Source organism: Quercus suber, unplaced genomic scaffold (genome assembly GCF_002906115.3).
Source record: "Quercus suber isolate HL8 unplaced genomic scaffold, Cork oak 2.0 scaffold_95, whole genome shotgun sequence".
In the NCBI taxonomy this organism is placed as follows: Eukaryota; Viridiplantae; Streptophyta; class Magnoliopsida; order Fagales; family Fagaceae; genus Quercus; species Quercus suber.
Genome location: NW_027069560.1, coordinates 1,033,791 through 1,052,121, shown reverse-complemented (window position 1 = coordinate 1,052,121; position 18,331 = coordinate 1,033,791). Strand labels below are relative to the sequence as shown.

Genomic DNA, 18,331 nt, shown 5'->3' with positions numbered 1-18,331 from the left:
GCCCCGGGGTAACCCCATAATCCCAAGACCAATTCTAATTTCTCTCTGTAACCCCCAAAACCAATTCCAAAACTCAGATCATTGCAAATTGCTTTCTATCTATGTATGATTCTTTTGTGGTTAGATAATGGGGTAAAGTTATTTTAAAGATAAAAGACAAAAATTCCAACAATAATTAATATATATATATATATTGTTTTTAGCGTTTTGCAATTGCAGCTCTATGGGTATCTTATAAAAATGCAGGATTTCACATTTAGTAGACCAAAATGCATGATGGTAAAATTTTACCAAACACTGAAATCACATTTTGTAACAGCAAACGTGATTTTTGGGGCGCAAAAAGCTGAACCAAATGGGAGATCACATATCACAATCAATTGGTATCAAAGCTTACTATCGTACAACACAACGAAAAATAATTCAAAAGTGAACATGATTGCAGGTAACCAAAAAATAAACACCAAAAATGTCACTCGTGTTTACCACAATTTTTATTGGACTTTTCATTGCCTTACTTTTGGATAATTTTGTTCCTTTGACCAAGGCATGATGCCTGCTCACCCAAAAAAAAAATATATATATATATATATATATATAAAATAAAAAACAACAAAAACAGAAACCAAAAAGAAGTCATATTTGTGTAAATTCAAATATATTATAAAATAAAATGGTAGAGCTACATATTATTTTATACCATTTTTTTAGAGAAATGCGTTCTATAAGATTTTCACAATTAATTATAAGTGACAAGTTGTTAATGGTTGTTGTTGATGAGCAAAACAATAATTTCAGTGATTAGTTCAAATTAATACCACCAACTTATATGATTTGTTGTGAAAATATTATGGACATAACATTGCTGGGATTTTTTTTTTTTTTTTTTAATAATTTTTTCTTTTAACTAAAGGGAAAAGGCTATATTTAGGTTTAATGTGTATGTTTAACTGTAGTAGCATATCTACAGTTGTTCATCGTGTTTTGCTGACAACTGATTGAAACTAAAATGCAGACCAACAGTCCAACGTCTCCTCTCTCCTCACAGTTGACCTTGCTAATACTGTTTGTCTCCTCTAACATCTTCGTCAACGCGATCAAAGGCTCATAATTCACAATAAACGATGTCACCATCGACAACATTCACCACGCCTTCACTGAAAGTGAAAACCAACTCATTTCACGACAACTAGTTGACTTAGACCAAATTGCAGCATTGAATACTCTACTTTGCAGAATGCTAGAAGTGAATCCAGACACGCAGAATCAAGTGGGTGAGGCTGACCGCAACCTAGGAAGCATGGACTTGGACAACACAAGTACGATAAGGTGATAAGAGCAATTTTTGAAAAATTATAATATAGAACGGCCAATACGAGGTATGACATAGTTATGATACTCTAAATAAAGTATATGTGCTTCCTAAATTGCGAGAGGGAGGCAGCAAAAGATCAGGACCATCAACAGAGACTCTGTAGTGGACAAAGAGTAGAAATGTTGCATTTGACACCAAAAAAAAAGAAAAAAAAAAAAAAGAGATAAGATTTCTTTGAAACAAAAAAGAAGAAGATTAAGATATGTGGTTGGTAGTTGTGGTTAACATTGTAATGAGAGAGACATAAAGCATACAATCACCCGAAGTTTCTTTCTATAAATAAGAGAGATTACATTTTGATGGGCTCGAGAAGAAAATATTTCAGCACTACCAAAATCTCTCCATTTTTCTCTCCCTACCAAACAACTCAAAAATTTATTTTCTCTTTTCCCTATTTTCCACCCAAACTATATATAGTAGTTTTGATCCTATTATGGTACATTTCAAGGTTCATAAGTATTTTAGTCATTTTAAAGGTTTCAAGAATTTTTACATCATTCTTGTTTTTATAAATTATTTTGTTCAATTTTTTTAGTTAATTAATTAATTTTTGAAGTTAAAAAAAAAAAAAAATCTATTTTAGTCAATTTTTGAAATTTAAGGTGATGTATAACCAAAAATCACATCTATTGTTCGTCCAGAAGGGTCATCCAGAGAGTTGCGGTTAGCCAAACATCAGGCCATCTTCAATTCGTCCAGATATCTCGTCCTTGGGATGTTGGGCAATTGATCACTCCAGGGAATCAAATCGAGAGAATCGTCCATGCACAAGGTGCATGGACGACCACGCAACGACACAACAAAGAGTCGTCCATGCGCAGAGCACATGGACAACTACGCAAACACTTGGCGAACTTCGTAGCGGTTCATCAACCCGCGTTCATCGCCGCCAATCCCTCCACTGCATGTAACTTCCAACGGCGGTTATGATTTTTTGTAGCCGTTGAGGAGGTTATGTCCGAATTCCAAGATTCTGGGGGAAGTTATTGAACTAGTAACCGCCCTAGAGTACCCTATATAAGGCCCGGTCTTCACCATGCAAAGGTATGAATTTCCTGAGATTTTACATTGAGTAAAGTTGAAACTCCATTAGAAGAGAAAAACTAACTTCATCATCGGAGGGTGTTTGGCCGGCTCACCCCAGTCACCCTTTGACTGCTTTCTCTCTTTGTAGGCCTCCGCTAGCGCTGCAGTCCACCGAAGCCAAAGTGTTCAACTAACTGATTCCATACATCATCAGTTGGCGCCGTCTGTGGGAAAGGATAGGTTAGGGTAGTTGATAAAATTTCTTATACTTGTAATTGCTTGATTGTTGATTAGTGAATTCTTGAGAGTGGTGACCTTAAAATCACCCTGTGGGGCTTTTGCCTTGCGAGTTTTTCCTCATTTGTTAACAAATCACCGTGTCTAATTTATTTTCCACTGCACTTAGTATTTTTGGTGATTTGTTGAGCTATCTTAACCTAACAGATTCTTACTTAGATTTCAACTAAAGTCTAATTTTCTACCATGTGCATACACACACACATATATAAAATGAAAACTATTACGTATTTTAGAAATTATGGTTTTTTTTTTTAAAGTGTAAGTTAATATCATGTATAATTTGAATATGTTCTTAAAAAAAAAAGTATAATTTGAATAGTATAATTGTGATTATTTTTTATTGTTCCTATGTATATGCACGGGCTACACACTAGTCTATATATCTATATATACAATAATAGGTGAAGCTAAGAGAAACTCAAATTAGAATTTCAAATTAGAGTTCCAATTTTGCGTCATGTGTCTTAAATTATTTATTTTTAAAGGGTTTTATTTCTCAATTTTAGAATCAAATGTGAGACCACATTATAAATATTCTTCCAAGTGAGTTATTAACTATAAAAACCAAAAAGTTTAGAATAAATGAATTGTAAAAAAAAAAAAAAGTGCTTCACAATAATAATAAAAAATGGACAATTTACATTTTATACCTAACAATATCCTAACAAATTTTTTTAAAGAGTTAATAAAATATAAAAATGACTATAAAAAGTATTTAAATTATATTTATAAAAATTATATTATGCATCTTATTGTATATTTTTGAGTGTATCCATTCATATGCATAGGGTTACAAGCTAGTATATATTAATAGGATTGTAACATCCCGTTAGTTTAAAAAAAAAAAAAATGTGAGGTCAGATTGTTTTAAGCTCCCACGTGCCCCCCACCTAACCCCACTACCCACCACTCCTTTTCTCTCATCTTATCTCTTCTTTGGCCGGCTCACTCCTTCACTTCTCTTTTCTTTCTTTTTCTTCTTTTTCATTTTCGGTAAAACTCCTTTTCACTTCTTCAAACTCTCTCTCCAGCACCTCCAAATTAACATCTCCACCATCATTTTTTCGGCAAGATCATCGGAAAATTTTTGGGAACCCATAAACACCTTCACATCCTTTTTTTGAGGTAAAAATTTCTCATCTCTTTGGCGGGTTTTGCACTTTTGCTTGAGGTTATTTTTATCTAAGCTTTAATAATGATACCCATGTGATTTATGAGCATTGGAAGTGATATTTATGTATTTTTATGTATGGGTTTTGTATTGGTGGAATTATTTGATGAGTGGGTATATATTTTGTGCTATTAATTGCTACTTAAGGTTTATGTATGGTGGAAAAATTTAGGAGTTTTAAGTTATAACATGTGATGATTGGTAAATTTAATTTTTCCATTGCCATTGGGTTTATTTGGAGTTAGTTGAAGTTCTAAATTTGTTGTCTTGGAGGATATTTTGATTTTGCTTTCATGGGTCTCTTAATGATGTAGTGTAAATTTTATGGAAGCTAGTCATAATGTTGGAGATGATATTAAATGGGTTAACTTTATAAATTGGAGTTTATATCTTGTGAATCAATTTGTTGAGAAACTATGGAAGTGGATTATATTATTATTGATGAGGTTAAATACTAGGCTTGCCTAATTAAGTGATTATTTAGTAGTTCCTAAATTGTGGCTAGATGCAATTTCGAGCTCTATACTTATTGTGATATGTTTACTTGATATTGTTTAGATTCTAGCTAATCTCTTGGAGCTTGGAGAATTAGGATTTTGCGGTTGGGAGGTAAGTAGCTTTCTAATGGGATTTTTGAAAAATAACATAAATGTTGTTTTTGGTTAGACACGTTTTTGGAAATTACCTATGGAAACTATATTTTTCTAAAAACTACTGTGTTGTAACCTTAATATATATGTGTGAGTGTGTGTATGTGTGTGTGTGTGTGTGTGTGTGTGTGTGTGATTATATATGAAAATGCATCATATTTGGTATTGCATTTGGGGAAATGTATAAATTGTTGATATGGAAAAATGAGCATTTTTTATTTAATCTTGATAAGAAAATCTTGGATTTTATGGTGTATTAGAAAATTTAAGATGCTTATCTTGTCTTAGTACTTGGGAAATTGATAGAAAATCTTTTTGACAAGAATGAAGTTGAAAACCTTACAAACTTTGTAGAAGTTAGATTATTTAAGGTTTTCTGAAACTACCTGGATATGAACTATGTGTTTCAAAGTAATGTAACCTGTGAGTTTATGTGATTTTAACACCATGCCATGTGTGATTTCCCAGTGATCACCCAACTTGGTTTTCATAGTCTTTGTGACAATGGAATTAAGTCTAGGTTAGTGCCCTTTCACTTTGGATGACGCGTTCTTCCCTGCTGTCCATGGGGGGAAGTGGATTCCTTGATTGTGTGTGGGTGAGGCTGCTGCCCATGGGGCCAAGAGACCACATGCAAGAGAGGTCCTATTTGATGCGCTCTCTCTGCTGCCCATGGGGTGAGAGAAAAACCTTGAGGGTATGGGTGAGGCTGCTGTCCATGGGGCCAAGAGTCTGCATACCAGAGAGGACAATATCATGCCAGTTGTGAATGGGTGGATCCCCTGACCAGTCTATGTGGTAGTGTGGTATATTTGAGATAAATTACCATATGTTAGATTTTATGGCTTTGGAATTATATTATTATTGCTCATAGATTATAGCATATGGTTTCAAGATATTTACTTTGAGGAACTTTTATTTCATTATTAAATCATTCTTGTCATATTATTATTATTATAGTAGATGAAATTTGCATTTCCCCCACCCCATTAATTATGCTACTTATTGGGCATTAGCTCATCCCACCCGTTCACAGTTTTTCAGAGTAATTAGCTATATCTTGGATATGAAGCTTATTTTGTTGGTGATGATTAAAGTGCTATGTTAAATTTGGAGACTTTTGCTGTAAATAGTTGGTGACTCGACTTTGCTATGTTCATCGAGACATTAATTAATTCTATTGGAGGTTGGTCACTTGAGGTTTGTTAGCCTTAGGCGTGATAGGCCTAGTCTTGATATTAAGATTCTTTATTCTTGATAAGATTGTGACTTTGTGTAATCCAAGAGTTTTGTAATATATTCATGTATTATGTGGAAGCACATGATTTTTAGTTATTGTTCGTAAACGTGTTATAGAGCTCTAACTTGTAATGTGGAGATTTATGATTATATATCCTTATCATGTGGAAATGAAAGGAAAATAAAGATCTCCTATAGTTGGTTGTCCAAAAAGGAAAAATCAAGGGATGTATTTCTCATGCTTTGGACCCTTTTGGGTTTGGGGCGTGACAGTTTTGGTATCAGAGCTTAGGTTATGATTCTGTAGACTTTGAAAATAGGAATTGATTTTGATTTTGATTTAAGTCAGATCATTAGGAGTTTGATGAATCCTTTATTCTTTTCATTTGTTTCAGCTTCCACCTGCTTTTCCTTTATTCTTATCTAGCTTGTCTATGCTAACCTTCTATGTTGCCTTGCGATTACCTACTTTGTTTCTTGGGTATGGACATAAGTGCCTTTATACACCATACCTCCTAAAAATAAAGCACATAAAGTAAGGCATGTAGATGAGGTTGCAGCTCCAGAGCATGGCCTTAGGCAATGCCAAGAGCATGAGAGATTTGTCACTTTTGATGGTGGTAAGATTGATGAGGTGACAGACAAGATCTATGCTAGGATTGCTAGATCTGTCCAGGGTGGTGAGCGTAGGAAGGAGGGTTGTTCATTGGAGAGTTCCATAAGCAAAAACCCTCAATCTTTTAATGGTGAACTTGACCCAATGGTAGTAGAGAATTGGTTGCTAAAGATGGAAAAGTTATTGAGAGCCCCGAACTACTTGATTTTGAGTTTTCGGTTTCTACCCCTGTTGGTGATACTTTAATGACTAATCTTGTGCTTAAGTCTTGTATTATTTGTGATGTATAACCAAAAATCACATCTATGGTTCGTCCAGAGAGTTGCGGTTAGCCAAACATCAGGCCATCTTCAATTCGTCCAGATATCTCGTCCTTAGGATGTTGGGCAATTGATCACTCCAGGGAATCAAGTTGAGAGAGTCGTCCATGCACAAGGTGCATGGACGACCACACAATGACATAACAAAGAGTCGTCCATGTGCAGAGCACCTGGACGACTACGCGAACACTTGGCGAACTTCGTAGCGGTTCATCAACCCGCGTTCATCGCCGCCAATCCCTCCACTGCATGTAACTTCCAACGGCGGTTATAACTTTTTGTAGCCGTTGAGGAGGTTATATCCGAATTCCAAGATTCTGGGGAAAGTTATTGAACTAGTAACCGCCCTAGAGTACCCTATATAAGGCCCGGTCTTCACCACGTAAAGGTATGAATTTTCTGAGATTTTACATTGAGTAAAGTTGAAACTCCATTAGAAGAGAAAAACTAACTTCATCATCGGAGGGTGTTTGGCCGGCTCACCCTGGTCACCCTTTGACTACTTTCTCTCTTTGTAGGCCTCCGCTAGCGCTGTAGTCCACCGAAGCCGAAGTGTTCAACTAACTGATTCTATACATCATTAGTTGGCGCCGTCTGTAGGGATACAATTTCGTGAAAACGATTTGCGACTTGCTTTTCCTGGGACAAAAGTCGAATGGTTCAGACCAGATCAAGGGCTACTAGCCCAGGCCATCAAGGGAGTAGGGATGCTTCTAGCCATCCCCATCGAAATCACCAATCAGCGCCTGTCACGCAGTCGCCTTCCATCCAACACATACAATCCATGGCGGCCGCGATGGCGGAATTAACCCGCCAAAACCAAGAGTTGACTAGGGAGATAGAAAGGCAGCGACGAGAAGGGCAAGCTAAAAGACAATCCCAGAGTCGAGGATATGGAGGAGGAAATGCTGAGCCTAAGATTCAATCAAGAGGCACCATTTCGCGAAGGGTGCCACATCTGGAGAAGGAAATGGATCAGATGAGGAAGGTTATGGATGAGATGAAGGAGAACATGAGAAGGGCAAATCCCGTAGAGGATTTGGTCCACCGAACAGATTCCCCTTTTACTGCTTCCATCAATGGGCATCCTTTGCCGCCTAAGTTTAAAATGCCTTCCCTGGACTCATACGATGGAGGCGTGATCCCTTCGATCATATCGCTACTTTCAAGACAACAATGCACCTCCAAGGAGTTCCGGACGAGATCATGTGCAGAGCCTTCCCTACCACCCTTAAGGGACCATCACGTGTATGGTTCAGCAAAATACCCTCGAATTCTGTAAGTTCTTTTGAGGAGTTGAGCAAGTTATTCGTCAATAATTTCATTAGGGGACAAAGACACAAACGTTCCTCGTCCAGTTTGCTGACCATAGAGCAAGGAGAAAATGAGAGCCTGCATTCCTTCATCACGCGCTTCAATAGGGAAGCCTTGACAGTAGATGAGGTGGACGACAAGCTCCTATTGGCAGCCTTCCATAATGGGTTTAACTCTGATTTATTTATTCACAAGTTGTATGAAAAAGAGCCCCAATCCATGGCTGAACTCATCCATTCAGCCCAAAACTTTATGAATACAGAAGACGCTATCATAGCTAAGAAGAGGAAGAGAGTTGAGAGAATGGAAGCCAACCCCCCGCGTCATCCTGACCAAGGGCCTCGTCCAAAGAAGGGACGAACGGAAGACAAGAAGGATCGAGACAGGGATAATAGGAAGGCAGGCCCATCAGCACGGAATCAGAATTACACACCCTTGAATGCCCCACTCGATCAAGTGCTCATGCAGATCAAGGATGATCCTTCCTTGAAGTGGCCAGAAAAGATGAAGGGAGATCCTAACAAGCGCAATAAGAATAAATATTGTCGCTTCCATAGGGATCATAGTCATGACACGGATGAGTGTTATGACTTGAAACAGCAGATTGAGAATCTCATCAGACAAGGAAAATTGAGGCATTTCGTTGGAAGAGATCATAAAGATGAAAAATTGAAAGCGAAGATGGAAGAACCATCACGGCCCCCACTCGGAGAAATAAGAGTTATCATTAGTGGGACGTCGACAGGGCAGTCCTCCAAGGCGAAGAAGACGTACCTCAAAGCGGTGCAGAACGTCCAACTCTCTGGACGACCCCCAAGGATGAAGGGAACAGACGAACCAACCATCACTTTTACGGACGAAGAAGCTGAAAGGATCCATCATCCGCATGACGATGCAATTGTCATTACCCTGCTCATAGCAGATTACAAAACCAGGAGGGTGTTGGTGGATAATGGAAGCTCCGCAGATATATTGTATTATCCCGCCTTCCAGCAGATGAGGATTGGACGAGATCAGCTTCGTCCTGCATGTTCGCCACTGATAGGATTTGGGGGAATGAAAGTGCAGCCCGTAGGCACCATTACCTTACCTGTAGTAGTAGGGTCATACCCGCAGCAAATAACCAAAGATGTAAATTTCCTTGTGGTGGATTGTTCCTCCTCTTATAATGCCATCATTGGAAGACCAACTTTGAATAGCTGGAAGGCGGTGACGTCTACCTATCATCTGTCAGTTAAATTTCCTACAGAGTGTGGGGTAGGGCAAGCACAAGGAGATCAATTGGCAGCCAGAGAATGCTACCTAGCCATGCTGGCTGTGGACGAGCAAATGCAAGCTATGATTATAGAAGAAAGAAAAATTGTTGCAGAACCAACTGAGGTATTGGAAGATGTCTTATTGCAAGAAAATGATAGTGAAAAGTTTACTAGAATTGGGACAAGTATGAAGAAGAGGGCGAAAGAAGACCTCGTCCAGTTCCTAAAGAAAAATGCCGATGTTTTTGCATGGAGTCATGACGATATGCCTGGTATTGATCCAAGTGTAATTACTCATCGACTGAACGTATCCCCCTCATCGAAGCCTATTCGTCAAAAGAAGAGTGTGTTTGCCCCTGAACGAGAGAAGGCTATCAAGGAAGAGGTTCAGAAACTAACTGCAGCACAGTTTATCCGGGAAGTCTATTACCCAGATTGGTTGGCAAATGTAGTAATGGTAAAGAAGGCGAACGGCAAGTGAAGGATGTGTGTCGACTTTACTGACTTAAACAAGGCTTGCCCTAAGGATAGTTATCCTTTACCCCGTATTGATCAATTGGTTGATTCTACAGCTGGCTATCAACTATTGAGCTTCATGGATGCCTTCTCAGGATATAATCAGATAAAGATGGACGATGCAGATCAGGAAAAGACATCTTTCATTACCAGTCAGGGTTTGCTTTGTTACAAGGTGATGCCCTTCGGTCTGAAGAACGCAGGGGCAACTTATCAAAGGTTGGTGAATCACATGTTTCGTCCATAGATAGGACGGAATGTGGAAGTGTACGTGGATGATATGCTTGTGAAGAGCTTAGACGAAGGTAGCCACTTGGACGACCTTCAGGAAACCTTTGAAACGCTTAGGCGATACAAGATGAAGTTGAACCCAAGTAAATGTGCATTCAGAGTATCGTCGGGAAAGTTTCTAGGATTTATGGTTTCAGAGAGAGGAATTGAGGCAAATCCAGACAAGATCCAAGCCATATTGAATATGGAGCCACCGAAGAACATCAAGGAAGTCCAATCCTTAACTGGACGAGTTGCAGCTCTGAACAGGTTTGTCTCAAAAGCCATCGACAAGTGTTTACCCTTTTTCAAAATCCTCAGGAAGGCATTTGAATGGACGGACGATTGCCAAAGGGCCTTCCAGGACCTAAAGCAATATCTTACCACAGCCCCGTTGCTAAGTCCATCCGTGCTAGGAGAAGAACTATATTTGTATTTAGCAATATCCCCACATGCCGTGAGTTCAGCGTTGATCAGAGAGGAAGAAAAGGTACAGAAGCCTGTGTATTATACTAGCCGGGCACTAAGAGGAGCAGAAGGAAGGTTCCCATTGATAGAAAAATTAGCCTTCGCGCTAATAACAACCTCAAGGAAGTTGAGGCACTAGTTTCAAGGTCATGTCATCAATGTCATGACTGATCGTCCACTCAAGAAGGCAATGAACAAACTTGAAGCTGCAGGACGATTAATTCAGTGGGCAGTTGAGCTTAGTGAGTTTGATGTTCGGTACCGACCGAGGAATGCAATAAAAGCTCAAGCCCTGGCAGATTTCATTGCAGAATTCACTCCAAGTTATGAGGACTTGGATGCTAAAGAAGATAGTGAAAGATGGGTCGTCCACGTAGATGGATCATCTACACAGCATACAGGAGGCATAGGAGTTGTTCTACAGTCGCCAGAAGGAGACAAGCTGAAGTGCAAGGTTCGCTTGCAATACCAAACTACTAACAATGAAGTAGACTATGAAGCCCTTCTTAAAGGGTTGGAGTTGGCCAAATCTGTAGAAGCGGACTCAGTACTCATCATGGGAGACTCGCAGCTGGTCATAGGCCAAGTAAATGGGACGTGTGAAGCCAAGGAAGATAGAATGAAAAAATATTTGAAGAAAGTATTACGCCTTGCAAAGAAATTCAGGGAAGCTAACTTTGTACAAATCCCAAGGGAAGAGAACATGGAAGCGGACACTCTAGCAAAGGAAGCCTCTGCCAATGAAGCAATGGACAAGTTTGATGAAATACGATACATGCCCAGCATAGATCTCCCAGAAATGCTACAAATAGAAGGTGAGGAGAATTGGATGACCCCAATAGTATCATACCTGAGGGACGGAAGGCTTCCAGAAGGGAAGGACGAGGCTCGGAAGCTCAGGGTTAGATCGGCCAGGTACATCCTCATGGACGAGGTTCTCTACAAAAGAGGTTTTTCACAACCATACCTAAGGTGTTTGGCCCCAGACGAGGCTAATTATCTACTAAGAGAAGTTCATGAAGGAGCGTGTGGTAACCACTCGGGGGCCAGATCACTCGTCCACAAGGTCATCCGTGCAGGGTATTATTGGCCAACCATCCAAGCTGACGCTAAGGCGTATGTTAAGGTGTGTGATCAATGCCAACGATTCAGCAATATTCCTAGGCAACCATCTGAATACCTTACCCCAATGATGGCCCCTTGGCCTTTTGCACAATGGGGTTTGGATATTTTGGGTCCCTTCCCAATTGGAACCAGACAGATGAAGTTTTTGGTGGTGGGGATAGATTATTTCACTAAATGGGTGGAAGCTGAACCCTTAGTGAAAATCACGCAGCAAAATGTCAAAAACTTTGTTTGGAAGAGCATTGTATGCAGATTTGGAGTACCAAGGGTGTTAGTGTCCGACAACGGACGACAGTTTGATAATACACCCTTCAGAGAATTTTGTGAACAACTCGGGATCAAAAATCACTACTCCTCACCCTCCCACCCACAGGCCAACGGGCAAGCAGAAGTAGCAAACCGATCTTTGTTAAAAATTATCAAGACTCGCCTTGAAGGGGCAAAGGTAGTATGGTCAGACGAATTACCAGGTGTTTTGTGGGCTTATAGAACAACGGTGAGGACTCCCACAGGAGAGACTCCTTTCAAGTTAGCGTATGGGAGCGAAGCAGTCATGCCCGCAGAAGTGCATATGGCCAGCCATAGGGTGATGAAGTATCAAGATGAAGAGAATAATGAACAGATTCGTCTTAATCTCGACCTCATAGACGAGGTAAGGATGCACGGAGCAAAGAGTAGCAAGGTACAAAAATCTCATGGCGAGACAGCATGACGCCATGGTGAAACCTAGGCGCTTCAACATTGGGGATCTCGTCCTGAAAAAGGTTTCTTTGGCCACCAAAAATCCGGCCCACGGAAAACTGGGACCAAACTGGGAAGGACCTTACAGAGTTATCAACTCCAAGAGACCAGGATCCTACTATCTGGAAGCCCTGGATGGACGAAAGTTAGAGCACCCGTGGAACGTTGAACACCTAAGGAGGTACTATCAATGAAAGGTGGTCATGGACGAGCCATGAGGTGGACGAGGTCTTTGGACGTTTTAAGTAATGTGTTTAAATGTTATTTTCCAGTGTGCTTATTACTATTGTGTTTTAAGTGGATAAGTATTTTATGCTGCTCATGGACGAAGTTATGTTGTATTATGTATTTTTAATTCCCTAAAGGCACAAGCTCTCAAGCATGTGCCATGATTGTGGACGAATGATTATATAGTATGGATTTCTGAAAATGATGCGTTTTAAGTATGTGTATGATTGTATGGGAATCCCCCATTTTCTATGATTCAAAATGATCCACGGAAGGCGAAAGGCCAAAGACGAGTAAAATCCTTGGACGCAAGGATTTATCGTCTAAAAGCTTTCCTTTAGAGAAGGATAAAGCAAGAAAAATAAACGAGGTATGTCCGTCTAAGCTCAAGACGAGGCAAACCTAAAGAGCAATCGTCTACACTATGGACGAACCATGTGCGTGTGAAAACACCATGGGCCCATAGATGAGTCTAGCCAACTTAACAATCCAGCCCATGGAAGAGAATTTGTTGGGAAAATTTTATTAAGGACGAATAAATAATCATCCTAAATTTGAGTAACGATTAAGTCTGGCAAAAGGACATCGTTCATGGACGAACATTACTTAATGAACATTTCATAATATTATACAAGAAGGAATTTGTCCACATGTTCAAGACGAGATGAAACATCCACACTAAGGAAAATCCCACAACAGCCAAAAATGGTATGGACGATATAAATGAAATTTTGTTCACAAAACTTAAGGAACATTCAAGCACAAGGAACAATGAAAAGGAAAAGCATTCATACATTCATATAAGATTCATAGGGTGGACGACCACCGTCCAAAAACCCTTAAGAGTAATGAGTGCCTGTTCATAAAACTCGTCCATAAACTTGGATGAAGAAATTGTACTCGAATAGATTTAAAAAAAAAAAAAAAGGTAAAAGTAAAAGCCCAAAACACTAGGGCACTTTAAACAAAGAACATAAAAACTCTGGATGAATTCAATTTGCTGGGTTCTTCGGATCGTCCTGGTTCACCTCGTTAGTGGCATCGTCCTCCACATTCACATCCTCAGAACCCGTCATAAGCAAGGAACTTTCTGTGGCTTGAGGAATCTTGAAGGCATCAAAGTTCAAGTCAGGAAATGCGTCCTTGGCATCAGCACGGAAGTCCTCATACCCAGCAGCGTAATAGCTGTCTAGACGATTCTTGTATTCGCCAGACTTCTTGAAAGCTGATATGGCTTCTTCACGTGCCTTCTCCAAGGACGAGTTAAACTCTGAAACTTGTCCCTCCAAGTAGGCGATGCGAGTATCTTTTTCAACAGCATCTGCCTTAAGTTCCTCAACCTCGTCTTTGAATCTCGTCTCAGTTCCTAGCAAACGGTTGATTTCCTCCGTCAGCCTGATCACCTCCCCCTTTTTCAGCAAGACTTCATTGCCTAACTCTTTAGCCTTCTCATTTGCCGTCTTGGCCTCCTCAGCTAGTTCCTTGGCCTGGCACGTCGCTGTATAAAACTTTGACATAGCCTGTGCATGGACGAATAAGAGTTAGCCAGATATATATAAAAAGAAAAAAAAAAAGAAAAGAGAGCAAGGACGAGTTAAAGTCTACCTTAAAGAGGTCGTGGATGCCAGAACGTTCAAATTCTTTCACTGACATGTTGTAACATTCGTTAACCTCATTATCAGTGACGATCCCTTTGAACGTCCTCCACGCATACCCCTCGTCCAGAACTAAGTTAGAAGGACGATCTGATTGCTCTGACGGATGAGGCTTCCTAGAAGTCTTGGTTGAAGGTGCAGGGTCAGTCTGAATAGGATGAACTATTTGGACGGGCTCCACGTCGGTAGAAGACTCGTCCAAATTCACCGTGGAGGGAGGAGTGAATTTGGGGACCTTGGGAAGAGGAGTCTGAGTGGTTTTTGATTTTTTAGGACCTCGACGACTAGGAAGGTCGTCTAGGTCCACGGAACTTGAAATCTTCTTGGACTTCCTCTTCCCAGGCTGGACGGTAGCCTTCTAGACGATTGGAGGTGGAGGAGCATCCTCGTCCCCACTAGTTACTGTTTTTTCTCTATTCTCTCTCATTGTAAATATTCCTACAATGAAGGAAGTCAGTTAATAAAAATAAGCAATGTTAATAATGAATATGGAAATGGAAGAAGCTGGACGATACTTACTCTTACGCGTAGTTTCCTCGTGGCTTAAATTCTCAGCAGTTGGTTCTAGACCAAGACCCCACGTGGTTAAACTACTAAGAGTCACTAAATCGTGGAAGGTCCTTCTAGGGAAGGCACGTACATGATCAATTCGTTCTAAGAAAGTTTTGTTTAAACGTGGACGAGTAACAGCTACACCAACAAAAGAAAAATGGTTAGACGAATGAAAGATAGAGAATATAACAAAGTGAATCACATGAAAAGAAAACATACCCTCAGGACGAAGGCGACCTATGGGGCTGGTAAAAGGAGGGAAGGGGGCATTACTAACATCTGTTGGGTCCCCAGCCCAGTTACCAGAAATGATAAAAAATTCTTGTTTCCAGAGCCTATCAGACGAGCTACGGCCCTTTATTAAGCTATAAGGAGAGCCTCTGGACGAGAACTGGTAAAAACCAGCTGACTGTTTGATTTCTGAGGGTTTATAACAATAGAGGAACTCGTCCACTGTTATAGGACGGTCCCCTTCCAGTGCCTCACGCCATAACACTTGCATGGCGACTATCGTCCTCCAACCATTAGGATTAAGTTGATTGGGACCAATACCTAACCTATGGAAGAGAACTCTACAAAAGGAATTGAGGGGAAACCTTAGACCAGCTAAGAGATAAGACGAGTAAACCCCCAAACCAGAAGAAGGTGAATTGCACCATTCTCCTTCCCTAGGCAGACGAGGTTTAAACTCGGTAGGAATTTGGTATCTATCTACTAATGTTTTTAACTTAGGAGCGTCCAAAGTGGATGCTACCTCAGGTGCACAACTATATATAATGTTTTCCTCCTCCTCGTCCTGAGGAGGGCTGGGTGGCACTCTGGACGAGCTAGCCCCAGTCCCAGAAGCCATCCTACGTTGCATTTCCTGAAATTCTTCTAAGGAAATGCCAGGCACCCCAGACGAATACTGCTCGTCTGAGGAACTGTTACTTAAACTAGTACTACCCTCACCACTCTCATAGCTTCCAGATGAAACGTCCTGATACTCATCTATTTTTCTCTGTGTACTACTGGACGAAGACATAACTAAAGTAAAGGTGAAGACGAAAACCTAAAAAGAAGAGGAAGTACCTGAGAACTAGGACGAAACGCTAGACGAGATTCTTGGACGAGATAGAGAAGGAAGTTTATGAGAAAGGTGAAGGGCAAGAAAGAGAATGTGCCAATTTATAGGGCCCAGAAGTGGGGTCAGCGGAGCGACACCACCCAATAAGAAAATGACACGTGGCAATCGTGTGGGGAAACGCAATCAATTTAATTGCTCAATGAATTAAATCGTGACACGTGACCACATAAATGGGATAAAATCCCCATAATGTCCCTGGACGACGCTCTGGACAAGGGGGCAACTGATGTATAACCAAAAATCACATCTATGGTTCGTCTAGACGGGTCCTCCAGAGAGTTGCGGTTAGCCAAACATTAGGCCATCTTCAATTCGTCCAGATATCTCATCCTTGGGATGTTGGGCAATTGATCACTCCAGGGAATCAAGTCGAGAGAGTCGTCCATGCACAAGGTGCATGGACGACCACACAACGACACAACAAAGAGTCGTCCATGCGCAGAGCACCTGGACGACTACGCGAACACTTGGCGAACTTCGTAGCGATTCATCAACCCGCGTTCATCGCCGCCAATCCCTCCACTGCATGTAACTTCCAACGGCGGTTATAACTTTTTATAGCCGTTGAGGAGGTTATATCCGAATTCCAAGATTCTGGGGGAAGTTATTGAACTAGTAACCGCCCTAGAGTACCCTATATAAGACCCGGTCTTCACCACGCAAAGGTATGAATTTTCTGAGATTTTACATTGAGTAAAGTTGAAACTCCATTAGAAGAGAAAAACTAACTTCATCATCGAAGGGTGTTTGGCCGGCTCACCCTGGTCACCCTTTGACTACTTTCTCTCTTTGTAGGCCTCCGCTAGCGCTGTAGTCCACCGAAGCCGAAGTGTTCAACTAACTGATTCCATACATCATCAATTTGTATTGAAGGTAGAGAGTTATTGGCTGATTTGGTGTTGTCAGATATGCATGATTTTGATGTCATTTTAGGCATGGATTGGTTGGCTTCTTACCATGTTAGTGTGCATTGTTTTAAGAAAGAGGTGGTGTTTAGGCCTCCAGGTGAATCAGAATTTCTATTTAAGGCTTCATGGTTGCCTTCTATGCCTCCTGTGATATCATGCATTCAAGCAAACCGCTTGCTTAGAAAAGGATGCCAAGGATTCCTTGCTAGTATAGTGGATTTACAAAGTGGAGAATTGGAGATAAGAGACATTCCCATTGTGAGGGAATTTTCGGATGTTTTTCCTGATGATCTACCTGGGTTGCCCACGGATCATGAGATTGAGTTCTCTATTGATCTCCTTCCAAGAACTGCACCTATTTCTAAGGCACCATATAGAATGGCACCCACAGAGTTGAAAGAACTTAAGGAGCAACTAGTAGAATTGTTGGACAAAGGGTTTATTCGCCCTAGTGCCTCACCTTGGGGGGCTCCAGTTTTATTTGTCAAGAAGAAGGATGGGTCTATGAGGTTATGTATTGATTACCGTGAGCTTAATAGAGTCATCATAAAGAATAAATATCCTTTGCCTCGTATTGATAACCTATTTGATCAGCTGCAAAGAGCATAAGTCTTTTCTAAGATTGATCTTCGTTCTGGTTACCACCAGTTGAAGATTAAGAGTGAGGATATACCAAAGACGGCCTTTCGGACTAGATATGGTTATTATGGATTTTTGGTGATGCCGTTTGGATTAACTAATGCCCCTACTACTTTTATGGATTTGATGAATAGGGTATTTCATGAGTACTTGGATCGATTTGTCATTGTGTTCATTGATGATATTTTGATTTATTCTAAGAGTCAAGAAGAGCATGAAGAACACTTGAGGATTGTTTTACAAATTCTAAGAGAAAGGAAGTTGTATGCTAAGCTGAAGAAGTGTGAATTCTGGTTGAATCAAGTAGTGTTCTTGGGTCATGTGATATCTAAGGATGGAATTACAGTGGATCCTAATAAGATAGAAGCGGCGGTTAATTGGGATAGGCCTACAAATGTGAGTGAGGTCAGAAGTTTCTTGGGCCTTGCTAGTTACTATAGAAGATTTTTAGAGGGATTTTTCCGTATTGGAGCTCCTTTGACACAACTTACTTGGAAGAATGTTAAATTCGAGTGGAAGGAAGAATGTGAGAAAAGTTTCCAAGAGCTAAAGCAGAGATTGGTCACAGCTCCAGTGTTAACTATCCTTTCAGGTACATGGGGTTTTGTCATTTATAGTGATGCTTCTCATAAGGGACTTGGTTGTAAAAACCTAAAAAGAAGAGGAAGTACCTGAGAACTAGGACGAAACGCTAGACGAGATTCTTGGACGAGATAGCGGAAGGAAGTTTATGAGAAAGGTGAAGGGCAAGAAAGAGAACGTGCCAATTTATAGGGCCTAGAAGTGGGGTCAACGAAGCGACACCACCCACTAAGAAAATGACACGTGGCAATCAT

General features: G+C 40.5%; 1 protein-coding gene and 1 long non-coding RNA gene across 2 annotated transcripts; both read left to right on the top strand.

The window, feature by feature from the left end:
* Nucleotides 1-3,577: 3,577 nt before the first annotated feature.
* LOC136068021 (uncharacterized) lies at nt 3,578-7,598 on the top strand. Its single transcript, XR_010629408.1, has 3 exons — nt 3,578-3,826; nt 4,431-4,481; nt 5,559-7,598. It is a non-coding gene; the product is annotated as an uncharacterized LOC136068021 (long non-coding RNA).
* Nucleotides 7,599-7,873: 275 nt separating this feature from the next.
* Nucleotides 7,874-9,748, top strand: LOC136068016 (uncharacterized). Its single transcript, XM_065774610.1, has one exon. It carries the CDS (start codon nt 7,874-7,876, stop codon nt 9,746-9,748), a length of 1,875 nt encoding a protein of 624 aa, XP_065630682.1.
* The last annotated feature ends 8,583 nt before the right edge of the window (nt 9,749-18,331 follow it).

What these genes read in the sequence shown, in the direction of transcription:
- LOC136068016 (XM_065774610.1), top strand. Translation starts at nt 7,874, where the DNA reads ATGCACCTCCAAGGAGTTCCGGACGAGATCATGTGCAGAGCCTTCCCT.